The sequence below is a fragment of the Mustela lutreola genome, chromosome 7 (assembly GCF_030435805.1).
Source record: "Mustela lutreola isolate mMusLut2 chromosome 7, mMusLut2.pri, whole genome shotgun sequence".
Classification (NCBI taxonomy): Eukaryota; Metazoa; Chordata; class Mammalia; order Carnivora; family Mustelidae; genus Mustela; species Mustela lutreola.
The window spans coordinates 61,547,961-61,566,984 of record NC_081296.1 but is presented as its reverse complement, the minus strand read 5'-3'; the positions used below and the strand labels follow the sequence as shown (position 1 = coordinate 61,566,984).

Below are 19,024 nucleotides of genomic sequence, written 5' to 3'. Positions count from 1 at the left end.
CTTTTTACATGCTAACAAGGGGTTCTGGAGACAATTCTAAAAGAGGATTCTCAGAAATAGTTTGAGTTATGGCACCAAATTTGGAGTATATTTATATTCTCCTAGGAAAACAACTTTCATCTGTGTTCCATTCCCCAGGATTTGTTTATCAACAGCAGTGTTGATCTCCTTAGTTTCATTTGATAATGGTGCCATCTTTAAACAATATTATTCAAGGGGCGCCTGGGTGGCTCAGTGGGTAGGGCCTTTGCCTTTAGCCCGGGTGGTGGTCTCAGGGTCCTGGGATCAAGCCCCGCATCGGGCTCTCTGCTCAGCTGGGAGCCTGCTTTCCCCTCTCTCTCTCTGCCTGTCTCTCTGCCTGCTTGTGATCTCTGTCTCTCAAATCAATCAATAAATAAAATCTTTAAAAAAATATATCATTCAAAAGAAATGGGCAAAATCACAGGAAATTTCCAAATACTAATGTCCTCTTCCTCTTTCAAAGAGCCCTACCATCCACCTGAGCTTTTTTCTCGTCTTTGCTGAACTGTAGGACTGAGGCAAAACAGAAGCTTCTAGGGCAAAAAAAAAAAAAAAAAAAAAAGCTGCACAGGAACCCTGTCCTCCTTAATTGGGAGGCCCACTCTTCCTATTTCTTTGAAATTGCGCAGTGCCAAGGGGCTGCATTCCACAATTTGTTTACTGTGCTCAGAGACTAACGTGTTTGAAAGAGGCATCACAATTAGTAATGCCCTTAAGATTCTACTAATCATGGAGGTATTTATGCTGACCATTACAATCAGGGCCTATTTATTTCCTACATAATTAAAGAAGAGTATGAATTCAAGATGGTTCCTGAGAAGTCATCTAGCTCATTAACCTGAGAACAGACATGGTTCAATACCAGAGTTGTTTCCCTGGTGTAGTCCCATAGTCCCTGAGGGAAGGCAAGTGTGGGAGTGGGTGTGACTTGAGTTAACCCTTCACCAGTGGTTTGTCATCCCGTTTCTGGGCACCTGCTTTTTTGTACCCGCCCCAATCTATTCTCTCTCTAATACACATGCACTGAGCTCTAGGAAACAAATCTAGGGTTGCCTGGGTGGCTCAGCCGGTTAAGGGGCTGCCTTCGGCTCAGGTCCCGATCTCAGGGTCCTGGAACAGAGATTCACATGGGGCCCCCTGCTCGGCGGAGAGCCTGCTTCCCCCCTTCCCTCTGCCTGCCGCTCTATCTACTTGTGCTCTCTCTCTCTCTGTCAAATAAATAGATAAAATCTTAAAAAACAAAACACAACAAAAATAACCGTAATCATGTCACTAGCCTCTTCTCGAGCTCTTGAAAGTAGCACTTTACACTTAGGAAAAATACCAATATCTTTACCCTAGCCTATAAGGCTCTGTTTGATGAGACCCCTGCCTCCTTCCCCAGCCTGTTGCAAGCCTCCTCTGCGTCTCACTCTGAACCAACCATCGAGGCTTCACAGTTCTTTGAATGTGCTACTCTCTCCTACTCCAGGGTCTGTGCACTACGTTTCCTGAGCTTAGAATCATCCTTTCCACCCCTCTCACCTGGTTTACAATTACTCTTCCTTTGGATCTCAGCTGAAGAATGCTTTTCGTCCCCCAACCCCCAACAAGGCTGGGCAGCCCCTCCCTGCCCTATCATATATTCAGGGCTGAATATTTCAAGAGCTATCCATTGGTAGCACTTATCACAATTTTAAAATTATACATGACAGGAGTGACTGGGTGGCTCAGTTGTTCAGCGTCTGCTTTCAGCTCGGGTCATGATCCCAGGGTCCCTGCTCAGTGGGAGGCTTGCTTCTCCCTCTCCCCCTCCCCCTGCTTCTGTTCCCTCTCTCGCTGTGTCTCTCTCTGTCAAAAAATAAATAAATAAAATCTTTAAAGTCACGCATGACAATTGGTTCATTTGTATATATCTCTCCTACTAGATTTTAAACTCCATGAGGTCAGGGACTATATCATTTTACTCACTACCGTATCCCCCTGGCACGTACTAGGCAGTGAGTAAATCTTCACTGAACAAACATGAATGTGAGTGCCAAGAATCTATATGTGCAAAGATCAGCTATTAACGGGTTGGTGGAATTTGGTTGCAACAATGTACATATGTTTATATCTATTTATTGATTTTTTTAATGTTTACTCTAGTGACGTGAAAGAGGAGGAGAGAATGTAACTAGTTGATAGAGTGAACAATGTCCTATTTCTCTGTGTCCATTCTTCATTCATTTCTGTTCCTTCAGATCTCACAAGATGGAAAAACTTCCTTTTTATTGAAACAACTGGCATTATATAATTTCCTTAGAGGGAGAACCGTTTTGGTTTTGGTTGCTGCAACAACACAAAAGACTGTGATTAAAAATTTAGGCTAAGAAATGAGTCCCCTTTCCCCAACACTTCCCTACTCCACCAAACAGTGGCAGAAAAATACAGCCCAGGCACAAGGCTTTCTCACCATCTGACCTTTGCAGAGAAACTCGAGAAAACAGCAACTAATTCAGCTCTTTGGTGATCTTAGGTGATCTCGCTTGTATACCAATTATCACAACTTGGTTATTAACTTGAATTACATGACATTTTTTAAAAAATATTTTATTTATTTATTTTACAGAGAACACAAGCAGGCAGAGAGGCAGGCAGAAAGAGAGAGAGAGAGAGAGAGAGAGAAGCAGGCTCTGCACTGAGCAGAGAGCCCGATGCGGGGCTCAATCCCAGGACCCCAGGACCATGACCTGGGCCGAAGGCAGAGGCTTTAACCCGCTGAGCCACCCAGGCGCCCCACATGACATTTTTTTTTAAGATTTTATTTATTTATTTTAGAGAGAGAGAAAGAGATATTACACATGAAAGCATGGAGAGGGGCAGAGGGAAAGGAAGAGAGAGAGAATCCTAAGCAAACTCTGAGCTAACTGTGAACCCAAATCAGGACTCCATCTCACAACCCTGAGACCATGACCTGAGCTGAAACTGAGGGTCGGACATTTAACCGAATGAGCCACCCAGATACCCCTATAATAGTACATTTTTGAAATGGAGACTACTAACAAGTATCCGACCCGGGGAAGTCTATGCTTTTGACTGAAATATCTATATTATAGATAATGGGCAGCAGAATTGAAATTTTATTATAAACAACAATGTATTTGATGTACGCTCTTACCTTAAAGGAAGTCTGTCCCACCTCTGCGTGAAATAGAAAAGAGTAACTTAATTATTGACATCATGAAAGAAACAGTGATGCTAGAGAACAAAACACATGGGCTGTTGTTCTTCTTGTGCTGCAAATGAAAGATGTAATCGGATGCAATCATTTCATTAATACACACATGGCCCTGTGCTGGAAATATGAGGAGCAGATGGCCAGGAGCGGACTGAGATGAAATGAGATGGGTGTTTGCAGTTTAGCAACTAACTACTTAGCCCGTGTGGATTATACTAAGTACTTACAGAACCACAGGAACACATTTTCAGAATGAAATTCTGGCATTATGTCCAGAAGCACCATTCCCAGCATGAGGAGAAAGCCTGCTTTTTTGGGCTCCCACAGAGCTGTTGTGCCTAAGAAATTGGTGGTGGGTATTACTGCACTAGTGCTCAAACCTGACTCCATACTGGAGTCACCTGGAGAGTTTAAAAAAAAAAAAAAATCAAGGCATTGAGCTCACCTCCAGAAATGCTGCTTTAATTGGTCTGTGTGCCACAACCTAAGCATCGGGATTTTCCGAAGCTCTCCAGGTGACCCTAACACGCAGTAAAATTTAAGAACCATTGTGTTCATGTAATTCCTGTATTTTCACAAGTTGGACCACTCTACAGATCAATAAAAGAAGCAAGTACTTGTGTGGTGTGATTTGAGGAGGCTCGGAACATCGCTTACCCCCAAATAGCTATTCTCTTCTTCAATACGATGTTTGGAAAACTACCCAGAAATGTTTATTTCTTTGAATGAAGGCTTTACAAGTTAAATGAGGATAATTCCTCTGAGAAGGATAATACATTAAGTGGTTATCAGTTATTAACACCCTGGTATGCTTGTTTATCGGATTACTTTCCATTTACGGTGGTGACGTGAGGGGTGGGGAGTGGGTAAATCACGCAATGGGAAGCTCAAAGGTCACCAGCTTGAGGACTCAAGGGGAGTTCCAGGGATGGGAGATAGGACCAAAGGAAGTCTATAGTCAGGTGGAATGATGATTTTACAACAAAAAGAAAACTTCAGTGTGGGATTTTGGAGACCAGCGAAGATTGTGAGCCAGACCAAACAGGCAAGTTGGGAGTCTGTGGTTTTGGGAAATCCTTGGCTGACTATCAAAACACCACAGTGAGGAACCTGCGGCTTGTAGTGAGTGAGTGATGGCTTCTTTCCAGTCTCACCCCAGGTCCAGAAACAAGAGGCTTTCCATACCAGACTCGGATTTGGTGCCCCAAAGTGATCAGAAGGCAGCTAAGTAGACAAGAGCTAGAAAATCACAAAAGCCTCTGGGCTGTGTAATCCCTGAGCCCCCAGAATCTTGGCAAAAACAGAAATTGGCTGACTTCAGAGGGTCAGGATACCAGGCGACCAGGAGAATCGAAGAATGATTACGAAAGCAAGAAATAACCTTGAAAATAAGCGCCAGCTCTTAAAGAAGATCCCTTTTGGGATAAATATCAATTCCACACAATTTTCTTGACTACAGATATGAAGCATCAGGATGAGTCCAACTTTGAACAGCAGCACACTGATATGGAAGGCATGCAGGAGAGAAGCATGTGGAAACCTGCCTCTGTTCTCCAGCTTAACAAATCTGCTAGGGGCAGGTTCTACCCATGTGCATTTCCCTTACAATTTCCTCATCTCTTTTATACAGCCTGGAAGTGCACTCAGCTGGAAGCCCAGCTATATCCTGCTTGGCAGGGACGCTGGCTGGACAGAGACAATGAGAGTGTGAAGAGGCGGGTGCCCAGACCCCAGGCAGGCTCTTCTGCACTGTAGCTGAGTGACTTTTGAATAGTGTTGACTTAAAAGAACTCTCTTCCTGCAGGTTTAATAAGCCCCCCTGGGAAGCTCCTGATGTGAATGGGAATCACGACTTGACATAGACGTGAAAGATGATGTGTCAGCAGGGCCGATTCGATTCTAAATGGAGTGTTAATTTATTTGCTGTGATTTCACGCATCTGCTCTGGCCACGATGTCATATTACGTTAATCCCTGAGATATTACTCCACATAGGTATATTCTCTACATACAAGGTGGGTGAGGAATGGGGAAATTTGTACATGTGATTTTCTTAAAAGGGACATATACCCTTTTATTCAAAGGACTAACACACAGAAGATGGTTTATTTCCCCACTATCTGGTTACACGGTCTCCTGAGGCTAAGACACGGCTTCGTGTTTGAGACCATGAGATTGAGGAACAGTTTTGACAGTAACAGGCTCTGGGAAGTCGTAAGCCACACAGCAAGCCACCATATGCAGAGCTACTTAAAACTGTGGTTTGGGGCACCTGGGTGGCTCAGTTGGTTAAGCGACAGGATCAGGTCATGATCCTGGAGTCCCGGGACTGAGTCCCACATCTGGCTCCCTGCTCAGCAGGGAGTCTGCTCCTCCTGATGACCTTTCTCCTCTCATTCTCTCTCTCTCTCCCTCTCACATAAATAAATAAAATCTTTAAAAACAATTTTTTTAAAAATCTTAAAATAAATAAATAAATAAAATCTTAAAAAAATTGATTTATTTAAATAAACAAAATCTTTAAAAAATAAATAAAATCTTTTTTAAAAAGTGGTTTGGACAACTTTACTCCTACAGGAACTATTACTCTGTAAATTTTGTCTGGACAGCAAAAACAGAAGTGCTTCCCTAAACATCTGGGCTGGGGCTTACATATGGGTAAGGGAGCACAGAAGAAAAAAAGAGAGAGGGGCGCCTGGGTGGCTCAGTGGATTAAGCCGCTGCCTTCGGCTCAGGTCATGATCTCAGTGTCCTGGGATTGAGCCCCGCATCGGGCTCTTTGCTCAGCGGGAGCCTGCTTCTCTCTCTCTCTCTGCCTGACTCTCCGCCTACTTGTGATTTCTCTCTCTGTCAAATAAATAATAAATAAAATCTTTAAAAAAAAAAAAAAAGAAAAAAAGAGAGAGAGAGAGAAATCACTTTGCAGCAAAGATTTGTAGATTTCATTGGCCACTTAGGTTCTTTAAAGTCTCACAAGACAGGTTGGGTTTGCTCCCTCAGAAGACAATTTGACAGTTTCATTAGGAAACAGATGTATGTAGACCACTGGGGGAGATAAAGCTCAGTTAATCCTAGCTGTTTGTGAATGAAATGTGGAGGACTTTAACACAGAAACCAATCCCAAACTGAACGCAGTCCCTTCCAAGACAAACAAATCCCAGAGGCTACAGATACTGGCGCTGCCCGGGATCTATGCATTCAGGGCTGTGGTCAGTCTCCTGGGCTGCCTTGCCTCTCTGATAGGGCAGCAAGTTTTGCAAGCTCCGCATCATTCTCTGGGTTAGTGAAGTAGGTGTTGGGACCACAATGAGTGAAAGCAGCCCCAAGTGAGAACAGGGGGCTGGTGGTTAGCAAAACAGCTTTCTAATAGGGGGCTCAGGCTGCCCCAGATGTGTAGGGACTTTCCCTTGGCAAAAGGGAACATTTTCTCCTCTCAGTTTGAATGTAACTTAGGGTCACAGGGGAGTCAGGATCCACCTCTACTCGGGGAATGGGCAGCTTTCTTGGGTTGAGGGGAATAGAGAGCCAGAGAAGCCACCCTGCTCTTTCACATAAGTCTCCACAATGCTAAAGACAGTGGAAAGTACCATGACCTCTGTAAGGTATGCCTTCAGCTCCCCAAGAATTTACAGCCCAGTAAAGGAGAGGTCAGTGGGTTCACTTTCATTCTTACACCTTCAACAAAGTGCTGGGGAGTGGGGGGTGCCTTTACCAAATGTTTGACCATGCAAAGCCAACAGGTTCATCTGGGAATCTGTGGTTAAGAAGAAAATGAAATTCTAAGCACATATAAGGATAAGAACAAATCCAGATACATCCATGTAGTAAATTGAATCATTGTCAGTAATTCTTCATTCTCTCCTCTTTTTAGAATATTCATACCCTTTGCTATGTGCCTTTATAGTTTTCTCCACTAGTTGCGGAGAATATTTTCCTGTTCTATTAATGGAAATTACTGTTTAGTGAGATATTGGCCTTTGCAAGGCCAACAATCCAGATATTACTTTCTTTTAGAGACTTATTGGTTGGCATGTCCCCATGATCCAAACCACTTTAATTCCCTTTTCCTTCTTCTAAGGTCATATCTTCCATCCTTTTAAGTTATTTGGTGTTCTTCTTTAGGACATTTAAATAGCACTTTTCTTTTTAGCCTTTCCCTTATTTATATAACTTTAGGTAATCCACCTAATCTGGGGGTCGATTTTAACATCTGTGAAACAAGGTGATGGGATTTCCTGATTTCTAGGACCATTTCTGCCCTAAATACTCACAGAAACAAAAGTTCTCAACTTTTTATTTTTATCAAAGTCATTGGCAACAATTAAATGAAAATACAGATACGTAAATCTCACTTCCATAGACTTTAATTTAACAGATCTGGGGTAGGACTCCAGTGCCTGTTTTTTTAATGCATTCCCCCCAAATGGTCTTTTGTACAACCAGGTTTATTCTATGAACTCCACTGTTTTTCATCTAAAACCATGACTTTTGTAGAGGAAGAGGAGTTTTAAATAAAAGTTAAAGGAACAAACTTCCCAGTTGACTTAGTGGGGATCTTCGATCAGAGGGGAATTGAGACAGTGAGAATCAGTGGATGAGATAGCCCTCTGAGGAAATTCAGAAATGTCTGGCTTTACACAGAACCTCTCCATATTTAATGCAGCACTCTTGGGGCAAATTATTAATTGAACGTGTCATTGATCAGGTTCAAAAAAGGAAACACAACGTAGTAAGTAAAACAACCTATGAGTGATTTGGAAAAAAAAATAAATAAAACAGCTCAGGGCACCTGAGTGGCTTGGTTGGTTGGGTGTCCGACTCTTGATTTCAGCTCAGGTCATAATATCAAGGTCCTGGGATCAGCTTATGATGGGTGCCCTGATCAGCTGGGGGTCTGCTTGAGAGTTCTCTCTCTCTCCCTTTCCCTCCACTCCCTTCCACTCACATTCTCTCTCTCTCTCTCTCTCTCTCTAATGAATAGATGAGTATTAAAAAAAAAACAACAACAGTTCATTGTTTTCAAGATGTGGTGGTGAGAAGGTTTTCATATAAAAACAGGCCACTAGATCTAACAGATGAGTATTTTAAAATACAGGTTCTACGTAGAGAACCTGTATGTGTGTTTATATGTGTGTTCACATGTTGAATCTATATGACATATTAAGCTCTATTTTAAAATACCCAACGAATGTCATAATTTGGGGCTTGAAAATTGCATTGTAACAACACTTAAAATGTATTTCGTACATTCTATGGCCTTAGGAGCATCATCTACAAGGGTTTGGTATAGCCACAAGTATAGAAATAATGATTTTGAGTTGTACAGCTTATTTTAGGACATTTGGAGATGCTAGAAAGATTTCCTACAAGATTGTCTCACTTATTCACCCCTGTCTAAGATCCTTTACTCCAAAAGTGTTTGCCAAAGAAAAGAACATAGGGAGCCAGGGTCTAACGAAGCAGGAGGGAAGTCTGAGCAGGGGGATCGCCATTCCTTCTGGAAGTGAATTGGATAATAGAATATACATCCATCCTCATCTTTGTGTGTCTTCCCTGCCCAGCAGGAAAGAAGGGGCATCTGCCTTAGCCCCTATGTTCCGTTTATACCCTATACCCTATACCTATACCCTTCCCATTTTTAGTAGACTGTTTTACTTCTCTGCAGTGAAAAACTTCTTCCCTGGGGTAAAGGTGTCCAGTCTAGGAGAAATCTCACTGATCCCTCTTGCACTGAATATTGAGCTGTGCCTTGGAAGTTATTTTACACAAAAGTGCAGTGTGAGTGGACTCAAGCCCATGCCTGGTACCCTTCCTCCTAACCCCGGGGCCACTTGCTACCCAAACATCTTGGTTGCTCTCGAACGGAAAGCTTAGCATGGTGTGATTTATGTAATACACTTATGTGCTATGATCCCTGTGGATAATGAAGCCTCCTAGAATGAGTTAGCAACCCTTGTACAAAGTTGTATTTTTAAAAGGGTGACAACCACTTACCCGGTGTGCTTTGGGTACATTTATATGAATCACTCCCAACTACTATGTCTCGTAATACTGACCCTTGAGCTAATTAACAGCCTGGTGTGATTGTTTCTATTTTGTAGCAACCAATTAAGCAGTTGCTCTGGATAGAACTGACAACAAAATGTAAATTTAAAGACAGAAACCAGGATCTGCTGGTTGAGAGGAGAAAGCCAAGACCAGATAAGCCAAGCAAAGATGGGGTGAGGTTGTCAGCGGTATTGTTTCTGGCAATGGAGTATCGGGCCTCCTTAAATTCAGTTTCAGACCAAGGTTAACCTAAGAAGTACCTCCATCAGCAAATAAATAAACACACAAATAAACAAATAAATGTTTTCTTTTAAAAATGTAGCAGAGCATCTGCGTTTGTGCGGAGGGAAGCCAGACCTTAAATCGTTGCCACCCAGTTGCCCACGCGAGGCACTTCCTAGGTAGAGACTTGTGCACAGACCCTTCCCCAGAAACAGCTTCAAACCTGCATTTAAGCTTTGGCCTACGTGGACTCTCCTCGAGCTTCCCTCACCCGATCATCGAGCATCCGACCCACGGAAGCACGGAACTGCAGGCTCACTCTTTCACACTCAGTAGTCTCCAAAGAAGATTTAAAGGTGTCCTGCGGTCGCTCCCACTCACCTTCCCCCAACCAGCATCTCCATTTAGAGAGGGAGTTCTGGTTGTCTCCCCGAAGACAAAGAGCAAAAAGGTGAGGGACGCACGTAGAGAGGCCACACGACCTACTCGCGCCCCTCCCCGCTCACCCACGCGTCTGCTCCCGGCTCCCCCCACCCCTGCAGGGGACTGGCGGTCAGGTGAGGTTACCTGTGCGCCTCGAGAAGCCCCGAGGGGCGCCGCGATCCTTCCTCCCGAAGTCGCCCCACTCCCCGCCGGGTCCCCAGGACTCTTGCCCCCCTCTCCCCGCGCGCGCGCGTCCCCTGCCCCTCGGGCTCCAGCGCGCAGCGACAGCCGCGCGCCGCGCTCGGCTCCCCTCCGCCGACCTGGCGTGACGCAGGCAGAGTCTACTTAAGGGAGGATTAGAGGCGGCGGCCGCGGATTCCGGAGCCTGTCAGCCAGCTCCGCGCGCTCCGCCCGGGCCTCGCAGGCGGCAGCCCAGGAGCGCCCGGTGCCTGCTGAAGTGCTAGGCGCGGGGGCTGGTGCCCGGACCCTTCGCTGGCCCCCAACCCCGGGGCTGAGACCTCTCTCGGGCGGGCGAGAGCTCGGGGACCTGCACTCTGCCACCCCCGCCCCGCCCCTCTCCCCGGCATCCGCGGGCTCCAGACCTGATCCCGGGACGGCGCGGGAGGTTGGTGCCCGCTCTTCCCACCGCGCCAGCTGCCCCATCGATCCGGGATCGCTACGATTTCTTTCCTCATTTCCCTCTTTTAAGTGCAATAAAAGGGAGAGGGGATTCCTGGATTTTTTTAAAAGAAATTGTTTGCTTCTTTAATCGGGGGTCAAGCGCTCCCAGTCGGGAGGTGCGGCCCAGGGAGGGGCCAGGAGCGGGAACGTGCCCGGTGCTGCCCAGTCTTTGTCTGCTGCCTCCGGATGCACAGCGATGGGGGAATGGACCATCTTGGAGAGGCTGCTGGAAGCCGCGGTGCAGCAGCACTCCACTATGATCGGGAGGTAAGGGCGCTGAGCCGGTCGTCAGCGGGCCCCGTCGGGCTACCCCGGGAGTCCCTTGGCACGTCCAGACCGAGCCCCGACAGCCCCCAACCCATCCACTGCCCCCTTCCCATCCTCTTCCATCCGTGCGCCTGTGTCCCTGAGTAATTGTGCACCCCATGTCCAGTGATCCCCCTCCCCCAGCTGCCCCTGATCAGCTCTCCATCACTTCCCCCTGAAGCACCACCGGGGGGTTGATTCTTCTCTCATTAGGAAAGGAGTTGTCGGCTCAGTCGTAGTACCCCCACTCTCCGGAGTCAGAGCCAATCTCCATCCGGTTCCCTAAATAGAATCTACAAGGAAGGCAAGATTGTGTTTGGACAGAGAAGGGCAAATAGGGAGATGGATTTTTTCTTCAGAGCAGATGTATGTTTCCCCCAAAAATATTTCTTAAGCTAAACTGATTTGTCTGTTAAACTTAAGGTCTCAGAAAACCACACTTCCAATTGATACTTTTATGTCTTCCCATATATAATATATGTACTCATATGTATATACACTATATATATGTGTGTATATATATATGTATATATGTGGATAGTTATTCATAGCTGTTCATATAAAGCATTAAGTTCAATATTTATACTGAGGGTAAACTAAATATCCACTTGGGATAGTTATATGCACACTCTATGTATAGACTTTGAAACATGTACTCTCTGTTCAGATATTCCATGTGCATTTGCCATATCCAGAATGAAGGTGTGCCTTTTGCCTCTGTATGTTCCATGTATGCAGGTGAAATCTATCTGTTGCCATACACCACATCTAGTGTATGGAGGTATATACATTCTTGAGACCCTTGTATTATGAAGTGTTTCCAATCTACCGGCAACCAGCATTAAGGGAAGAGCCAAAAAAGATTTCCTAGATTCCCAGCTCAGTACCACACAGAGTTGGACAGCTCCCCAGTCAAAGGACTGGCAAACACCAGAGCAGGGAAAGGAGGAGCCGGGGTTTCTTAAGTCAGTGACTAGACCCTTGAGAACCTCTCTCCCTCCCTCTTCCCCTGCTCAGGATCCTGTTGACTGTGGTGGTGATCTTCCGGATCCTCATTGTGGCCATTGTGGGGGAGACGGTGTACGATGATGAGCAGACCATGTTTGTGTGCAACACCCTGCAGCCCGGCTGTAACCAGGCCTGCTATGACCGCGCCTTCCCTATCTCCCACATTCGTTACTGGGTCTTCCAGATCATAATGGTTTGTACCCCCAGTCTCTGCTTCATCACCTACTCTGTGCACCAGTCCGCTAAGCAGCGAGAACGCCGCTACTCTACTGTCTTCCTGGCCCTGGACAGGGAACCCCCTGAGTCCATGGGGGGTCCTGGAGGAACTGGGAGTGGAGCCAGTGGTGGTGGCAAACGAGAAGATAAGAAGTTGCAAAATGCCATTGTCAATGGGGTGCTGCAGAACACAGAGAACACCAGCAAGGAGACGGAGCCAGATTGTTTAGAGGTTAAGGAGCTGACCCCACACCCATCAGGGCTGCGCACCGCAGCGCGATCCAAGCTCCGAAGGCAGGAAGGCATCTCCCGCTTCTACATTATCCAAGTGGTGTTCAGAAATGCCCTGGAGATTGGGTTTCTGGTGGGCCAATACTTTCTCTATGGCTTCAGTGTCCCAGGGTTGTATGAGTGTGACCGCTACCCCTGCATTAAGGAAGTGGAATGTTATGTGTCCCGGCCTACCGAGAAGACTGTCTTTCTAGTGTTCATGTTTGCGGTGAGTGGCATCTGTGTTGTGCTCAACCTGGCTGAACTCAACCACTTGGGATGGCGCAAGATCAAGCTGGCTGTGCGAGGGGCCCAGGCCAAGAGGAAGTCAGTCTATGAGATCCGCAACAAGGACCTGCCCCGGGTCAGTGTTCCCAATTTTGGCAGGACTCAGTCCAGCGACTCTGCCTATGTGTAAAGGGGCAGTTTGGGGGAAGGCCTGGGGAATGAAAAGGAGCCCCGAGGCAGATGAGCGCTCAGAGAGTGACTGTACCTGCCTTCATTTACCACTGAGATGTAGGACAAAAATGGTTAAGAGAAGACCTTGCATCAGTGGAAGAGGAGAGCAAGCAGAACATGATCACGCATCACACCGTCGGTTCCTACCGAAACCATGGGGTTAGAGTGATGAGATGAATGAGTAGGACTTCCTGGGGCCCTCTTTGTTTATGGCCCAGTCTGATCCTGACAACAGTGTACCTGAACAGCTACCAAGTAGGACCTAGCTCTGCTGAGCTCTATATCCTGGTAAATGGCATGAGACAAATATTTCATTGGTACAAAATGTGTGACCTGTCTCAACACATCTCTTCATCCTGGGATGCAGGACAAACATCCTTGAGGCATCTTCCATGTACCTCCCTTATTAGCATGCCCCTCTCCCTCAACCCAGGATAGCATGCCAGCTTTTTTTCTGAATCTGGCCTTACAGTATACCTAATATGGTTTATCTGCAAGCTAGAGAGAATTACAGGGAGTTGCTTTTTGGAGAATGGCCACGGCAGAGGTTTCCATTAAAGCCCCATCCGACTAGCCCTTAGTCATTATGAAAACCTTCGGAATGTCTCAGTATTTCCAATTTTCTAACTCAAACTGCACTGGTGCTGTTTATTAGGGGCAGGGTTTGGGTGGGAGGGAGGGATTGGAATATGCAGCTATAACACTTCTGTGAGATGGTTGTTGCACTGTTAGGCATGTGGTTATGAGCTTTGGGATATTTCTGCCTTCCAGCTTGTGGACTTTGGCTAGCATTAAAAATATTTTGTCATTATTGTTAATATCAAGGGTGTCAACCTGAGCCACAGAATTTCTAACTGGTATATTTCACTCATTTTCTTACATAGTTCCGTTGTGCAACACAGCTGCACATCATTTTGCCATGGTTTGAATTTACCTGTGTGCTCACACCAGAGACCTTAATCAGCCCATGTGAATCTCAATTTATCATTTTTTCAGTTATTTCTGAAACACATACACAAGACCTAGCTTAAGAAACCTGGAACGAAACACTATTGGCAAACACGTGTTTACGGATGTTTATTTGAGACATATACCAAAGGTTCAAAAACCTGTTTCTTTGGACTGTGAATATGTTTCCTTCTCTTTGCTCTTATTTATTTAAGTGCCATACACTACCTTTCACATCCGCTGTGTATTTAGTTCAAGCATTGGCCAAGAAGAATATTCGGATAATTGCTTTTATGAAGCCCTCTATTTCCTTTGCATTATCATTTATGATTTTTGATTTAGATATGGACATGATGTAACACACAACTGAGGATTTGTTTAAAATAAAGTTCTTGCCTTTTTTTGTAAACTGGGAAGAGTCTGCATTTTTCTATTTTGATTGGGGTGTCTATTTATTTAAACACATGTTCACAAATGTTGCATATTCAAAAGAGCAGAATATTGGGGCCCCGAAGGGATGAGGAGAGGCTGGTACATTGTGGAATGTTTAGAAGAGTGTGATGAGACATTCAGATAGTAGTATTTACTAAATCCTTTCCATTGTAGCCAAGATTTCTCTGCTTGTCTAGGGATATTTCTTGTAATAAAATTCCAATACTATATCATATTAGCTCATCCCAGGAGTAGAATATTTTCTCCTTTCCATCGCATTTTTCTGCCATGGATCGTCACATTTGGCAGATATGTTGAGCTCTCCATCATCTCTTTAAGACCTAATGTTTAAAATAGTGCTGACCTAATAGTTAAACAGAACCTCCTAGACCAGTACTGTCCAAAACAACTTTGTGAAATGATGGAAATTTCTACTGTCTGTGTTGCTCAATATGAGAACAACTAGCTACATGTGGCTGTTGAGCTCTTAAAGTATGGCTAGTGCAACCGACGGACTGAATTTCTAGCTGTTCACATATGGTTAGCTGCTACTGTCTTATACAGCACAGTGTTAGACTATGCACAGTCAATCATTTCTTGTTGGGTTCTTTCCAAGGAGAACGATCTCCTCCTTGTAGGTCATTAGACCTGACTTTTTAGTCATACATTTCACCATGATTTTTGAGCATTTCCTGTCTCCATGTGGTCCCATTAGCTCAGTAGGCTAGTGTTCTTCCTCTAGTTCTTTAATGCTCTTGACCTTATTCCATGAGCACTTGGTCTGAACATTGGGAAGCAACATGGCCTTTCCTGGTGATTGTTTCTCAAACACAATCGTGGCACCCTTTAACTATAGCAGAGCAGATGCCAATTTTAGAATGAAAATATGTTTATTTCGATCTATTGGTTTCCATCTGCAATACACATAGACAGTTGAAAATGATTATCCTTGAGTAAAGGAGCAGATCCTCCTCTGTTTTCTGTTTGGTGATCTAAAAATATTTGAAGACACCTCCCAGAGATGGAGGAAGAGTGTTGTTTGAGAGCTCTTAGCATATGCTTGGGTGTGAAAGAAGTAGGAATCTGTGTGGAAAACAAGGGCTGTTGTATTTATGCTGTGATATAAGATTAGAAGAACGATAGTGTATCAGTGGGGCTGATCTATTTCAGTTCTTTGATGTTTCCAAACACCCACAAATGGAAAGATTATTAGTTCACTTGTCAGAAGTGGAGGAGGGAATATACCTTCCTCTGGGCATATAGAGTCATCCCTCAGAATGACTGATCTATGTCAGTCTGATTCTGTTGCTTTCTACTTAATGAAGAAAATATACCAATGACTTGATGGTTCACATAGCTGTGTGATGGATGTGACCTTAATCTAGATGTACTTTGTGAGAGGATAGTGCAAATACATTCTCTTAGATTCAAAAGCCTTTTGGTGAACTGCAGGCCCTTTTGGCCCCTGTGTGAGTGTACGTGCGTGTGTGCACACACATGCACACGTGCACACATTGGTAGGGATAATGGGTGCCGGTGTATGAACTGGATTTAAAATTTTGGAGAATACACTAGACAGATCAAAGTTACTTAGTCTGGGAAGAGAAAAGCTGAAAGTACAGAATTTATAATTTTAAAATCCTCAGATATTTAAAGGGTTAGAAAAATGAGAGATAACAGCTGTGCCCTCTAGCCTCTGAGGACAGAGCCAAAGGACTGGATTTAAAATTGAGGGTGAAGGAAGCTACGAAAGCACCAGAAACCACATGGTTTTTCTTTTACCTCTCTGGGGTTTTTTTTGTGGTTTTTTGTTTGTTTGTTTGTTTGTTTTTGTTTTTGTTTTTTGTCTTTGAGAGAGAGCATGCACAGAAGCGGAGGGTAGGGGGCAGGTTGGGGTAGAGAGAGAGGGAGTGAGAGAAAATCCTAAGCAGTCCCTACGCCCAGAGAGGAACCCATACGGGGCTCTATGCGGGGCTCGATCTCATGACCCTGAGCTCATGATCTAAGCTGTAATCAAGAATCAGATGCTTTAACCAACTGCATCACCTAGGACCACCCTCCCTTTTTAAAAACATTGTTTCTTCTGCAGGAAATCCTTGTCCCACCACTCCTTGACTGAATGTTCCTGTTCACTGTCCACTTACACAGGCACCTGTACTAAACTCTTCTCCAGGCTGGCTTAGTGACCTTGCACTGAGCCTTCATAAAATTCACTGTTATGAGCTGCCTGGAGATGAGATGTTCTTCGATCAGTCTGTGGCTCCTTGATGGTAGGAACTGGGCCTTACCCATTACGGCCATATGTGACCTTTCTTGTCAGTCTTCCATCTAAGAATGGTGTTATAGACCCACAGTGTATGAAAACTAAAAACATCCTGTGAAGACATGAAGTCGAGTCCTTTAGGATGTAGTTGAAGAACCCCAACAGTCTAAAATCAAGACAGTGGGTATCTTGGAAAATGATATAAGCATTCATCTTGGAGGACTGGAATATTTAGGAAACAGTATTTAGATTGGTTGTACTTTATTTTTTTTACCAAGTGTGGTTTTTTGTTTGTTGTTTTGGTGGGGGTTTTTTTGGTGTGTTTTTCCTGCTGCTACCATAACAAAAATCTTATAGACTGGATGGCTCAGATAACAAAGATGTATTTTCTCACAGTTCTGGAGGCTACATGTCCAATACCAAGGTGTGAATGGGTTTGTTTTTTTCTGAAGGCCCCTCTCCTTGGTTTGCAGATGGCCTCCCTGTTGTGTCTTGTTACGTCACATGGTGTTTCCTCAGTACACATGGGTGAACACCTGATGTCCCTCTGCGGGTCTAAATTTTCTCTTCTTATGAGGACATTAGATTAGATGAGGACCCCTCCCCCCAGTAGCCTCAGTTTAACTTAATTACTTCTGGAAAGGCCCTATCTCAAAATACAGTCACATTCTGACCTGGGTGAACACAATTCAGCTTATAATACTAAGTGTTTTCAAACTTTTAGGTACCCTTATGGTTAGAGGGGTTGTTTAATTTAGTGCACAGAACAGGATGCATTGGAGAAGGAAAGGGGCAGGATAGTTGATTGAACGGCAAGCCAGAACAATAGGTGTAAAGTGGATGGATCCTGAGCAAACCAAGATGTGTGGAAACTTTATTTAAGACAATAAATGGTCATTGAGCTCTTGCTCCAGGGCCTGGAAGCCTGGAGATAATAACAACCTGCATTGGCTCTTGAGAAGAGTTGTTGAAGCTACATCTCCAACAAAAAGATGAAAATTTATGTCAATAATAATGGGGAAACAGTATTTAAAAACAACAATGCCTTTGGCCCATTCCTGACCACCTAGTTTGGAATCTCTGATGTGGGAACCTAGCCATCAGGATTTTTTTATTTTCCGTACCTACCCAGGAGATTCTAATTTGTGGTCAGGCCTGAGAACAACTGAGTCAGAGACGTCCACATAAAACGATGAGAATCAGATATTTGGAGCAGAAATTAGGAAGGGAGGAAAGGGAAGTATGAGGTTCTCCCTACAGAACTTCCCTTTTTATGTTGTATGTGAAGTTAGTGATGAAAAGTTATAGATGGAAGACTAAAAACAAGTCTCAAGTCTTCTGGAGTGGAAGCCATGGCTGTGGGTGTGAAAGGGCCTGACAGAGGGGAAAACCTGGAGTCGACAGAGGAGGAGCCCAGGATGGAGGCTGGAAAGAGCTGGCTAGCAGAGGATAGTTGCAAAGTGGTCTCATAAAGTTAAGGGAGGTGGAATCTCCAGGAAGAAGATCTGCTATTTGTTCAATTCAACTTCTAAAATAACTAAATAAATCTAGATAAAAGCCTCGAGAAATTCCATTAGGTTTGGTGAGTGAGTGGGATGTGAGAAAGTAGAAACTGTGAGCACAGACTATCCTTTGCCTGAGCTACTTCCAGATCTCCTGCAGGTTCCATGGAAGCAATTAAAATTTGAGCAGACAGAGGGTAAATCATCAGTCTCATCTCAGCCAGAGCTCTGATATTCAGGCATGGCCAGCCAGCTCTGTTACCACTCAAAGTCTATGTTTATTTAGAAGAATTATTGCACACCAGCTAGACTGACCTGGTAGAACCAAGCCCAAATTAGTTGCTATGGTTAAAATGTGCTCAGCTTTGGGCCTTGAGGGCTATAGGCGAGGTCAGTGCATAAATCTAGAGATCCATGAGAGACATGGATGCCAAGTATCAGTGTATGACTTACTGTTGTGAATCAGATCCATTATTCGCCCAGGCCAGTGTTCTAAGTCTCTGACAACCATGGCAAATGGAGTTGTAAAGAATGAACCAGTCCTTCTCTCTGGCTCCAAGGACCAGGGATGTCCTCTTAAACATATTTATTTAATTTGATAAATAAAGGATCTATCATCTATAACTACACCCCAAATCTCCAGTTTCCAACCCTTTCCTTGAAAGTCCCAATCTCCAAAACCAATAAACAACAGAGTCATTCAATCCAATTCAGTGCTTTCTTGAACACCGAAGGTGCACAAGGGCCTGGACCAGATCTTAGAGGACATATGGACAGGTGCGATGCTCTTCTACCCTCATAGGCCCTGCAGACTACCTGAGCAAAATGAGACAACTTCATAAGACAGAATTTGAACTGAGCCATACTCAAGGCTGAATGTATTCTGAGATCCAAGGAGGGAGACATCACATCCAATGATCCAGTGTGTGTGTGTGTGTGTGTTTGGGTAGGGGGTGTGGCAGAGGTATAGAAAAACTTCTCCAAGGTGGCACTAAAATGGGTCTCCTTGAAGAGGAGAGAAGTAGGT

The 19,024-nt window shown here is 44.5% G+C and overlaps 1 protein-coding gene across 1 annotated transcript; it reads left to right on the top strand.

Moving 5' to 3' along the window:
• Positions 1 to 10,064: 10,064 nt before the first annotated feature.
• Positions 10,065 to 13,530, top strand: GJD2 (gap junction protein delta 2). Its single transcript, XM_059181100.1, has 2 exons — positions 10,065 to 10,860; positions 11,917 to 13,530. The coding sequence occupies exons 1-2, from the start codon at positions 10,790 to 10,792 to the stop codon at positions 12,809 to 12,811; spliced, it is 966 nt and encodes a 321-aa protein (XP_059037083.1). The 5' UTR covers positions 10,065 to 10,789; the 3' UTR covers positions 12,812 to 13,530.
• Positions 13,531 to 19,024: the final 5,494 nt, after the last annotated feature.

Bases quoted from the DNA above. Each gene is read 5' to 3' on its own strand.
- GJD2 (XM_059181100.1), top strand. From the start codon at position 10,790: ATGGGGGAATGGACCATCTTGGAGAGGCTGCTGGAAGCCGCGGTGCAG. The intron at 10,861-11,916 runs GTAAGGGCGCTG...TCCCCTGCTCAG, and splicing joins CACTCCACTATGATCGGGAG to GATCCTGTTGACTGTGGTGG.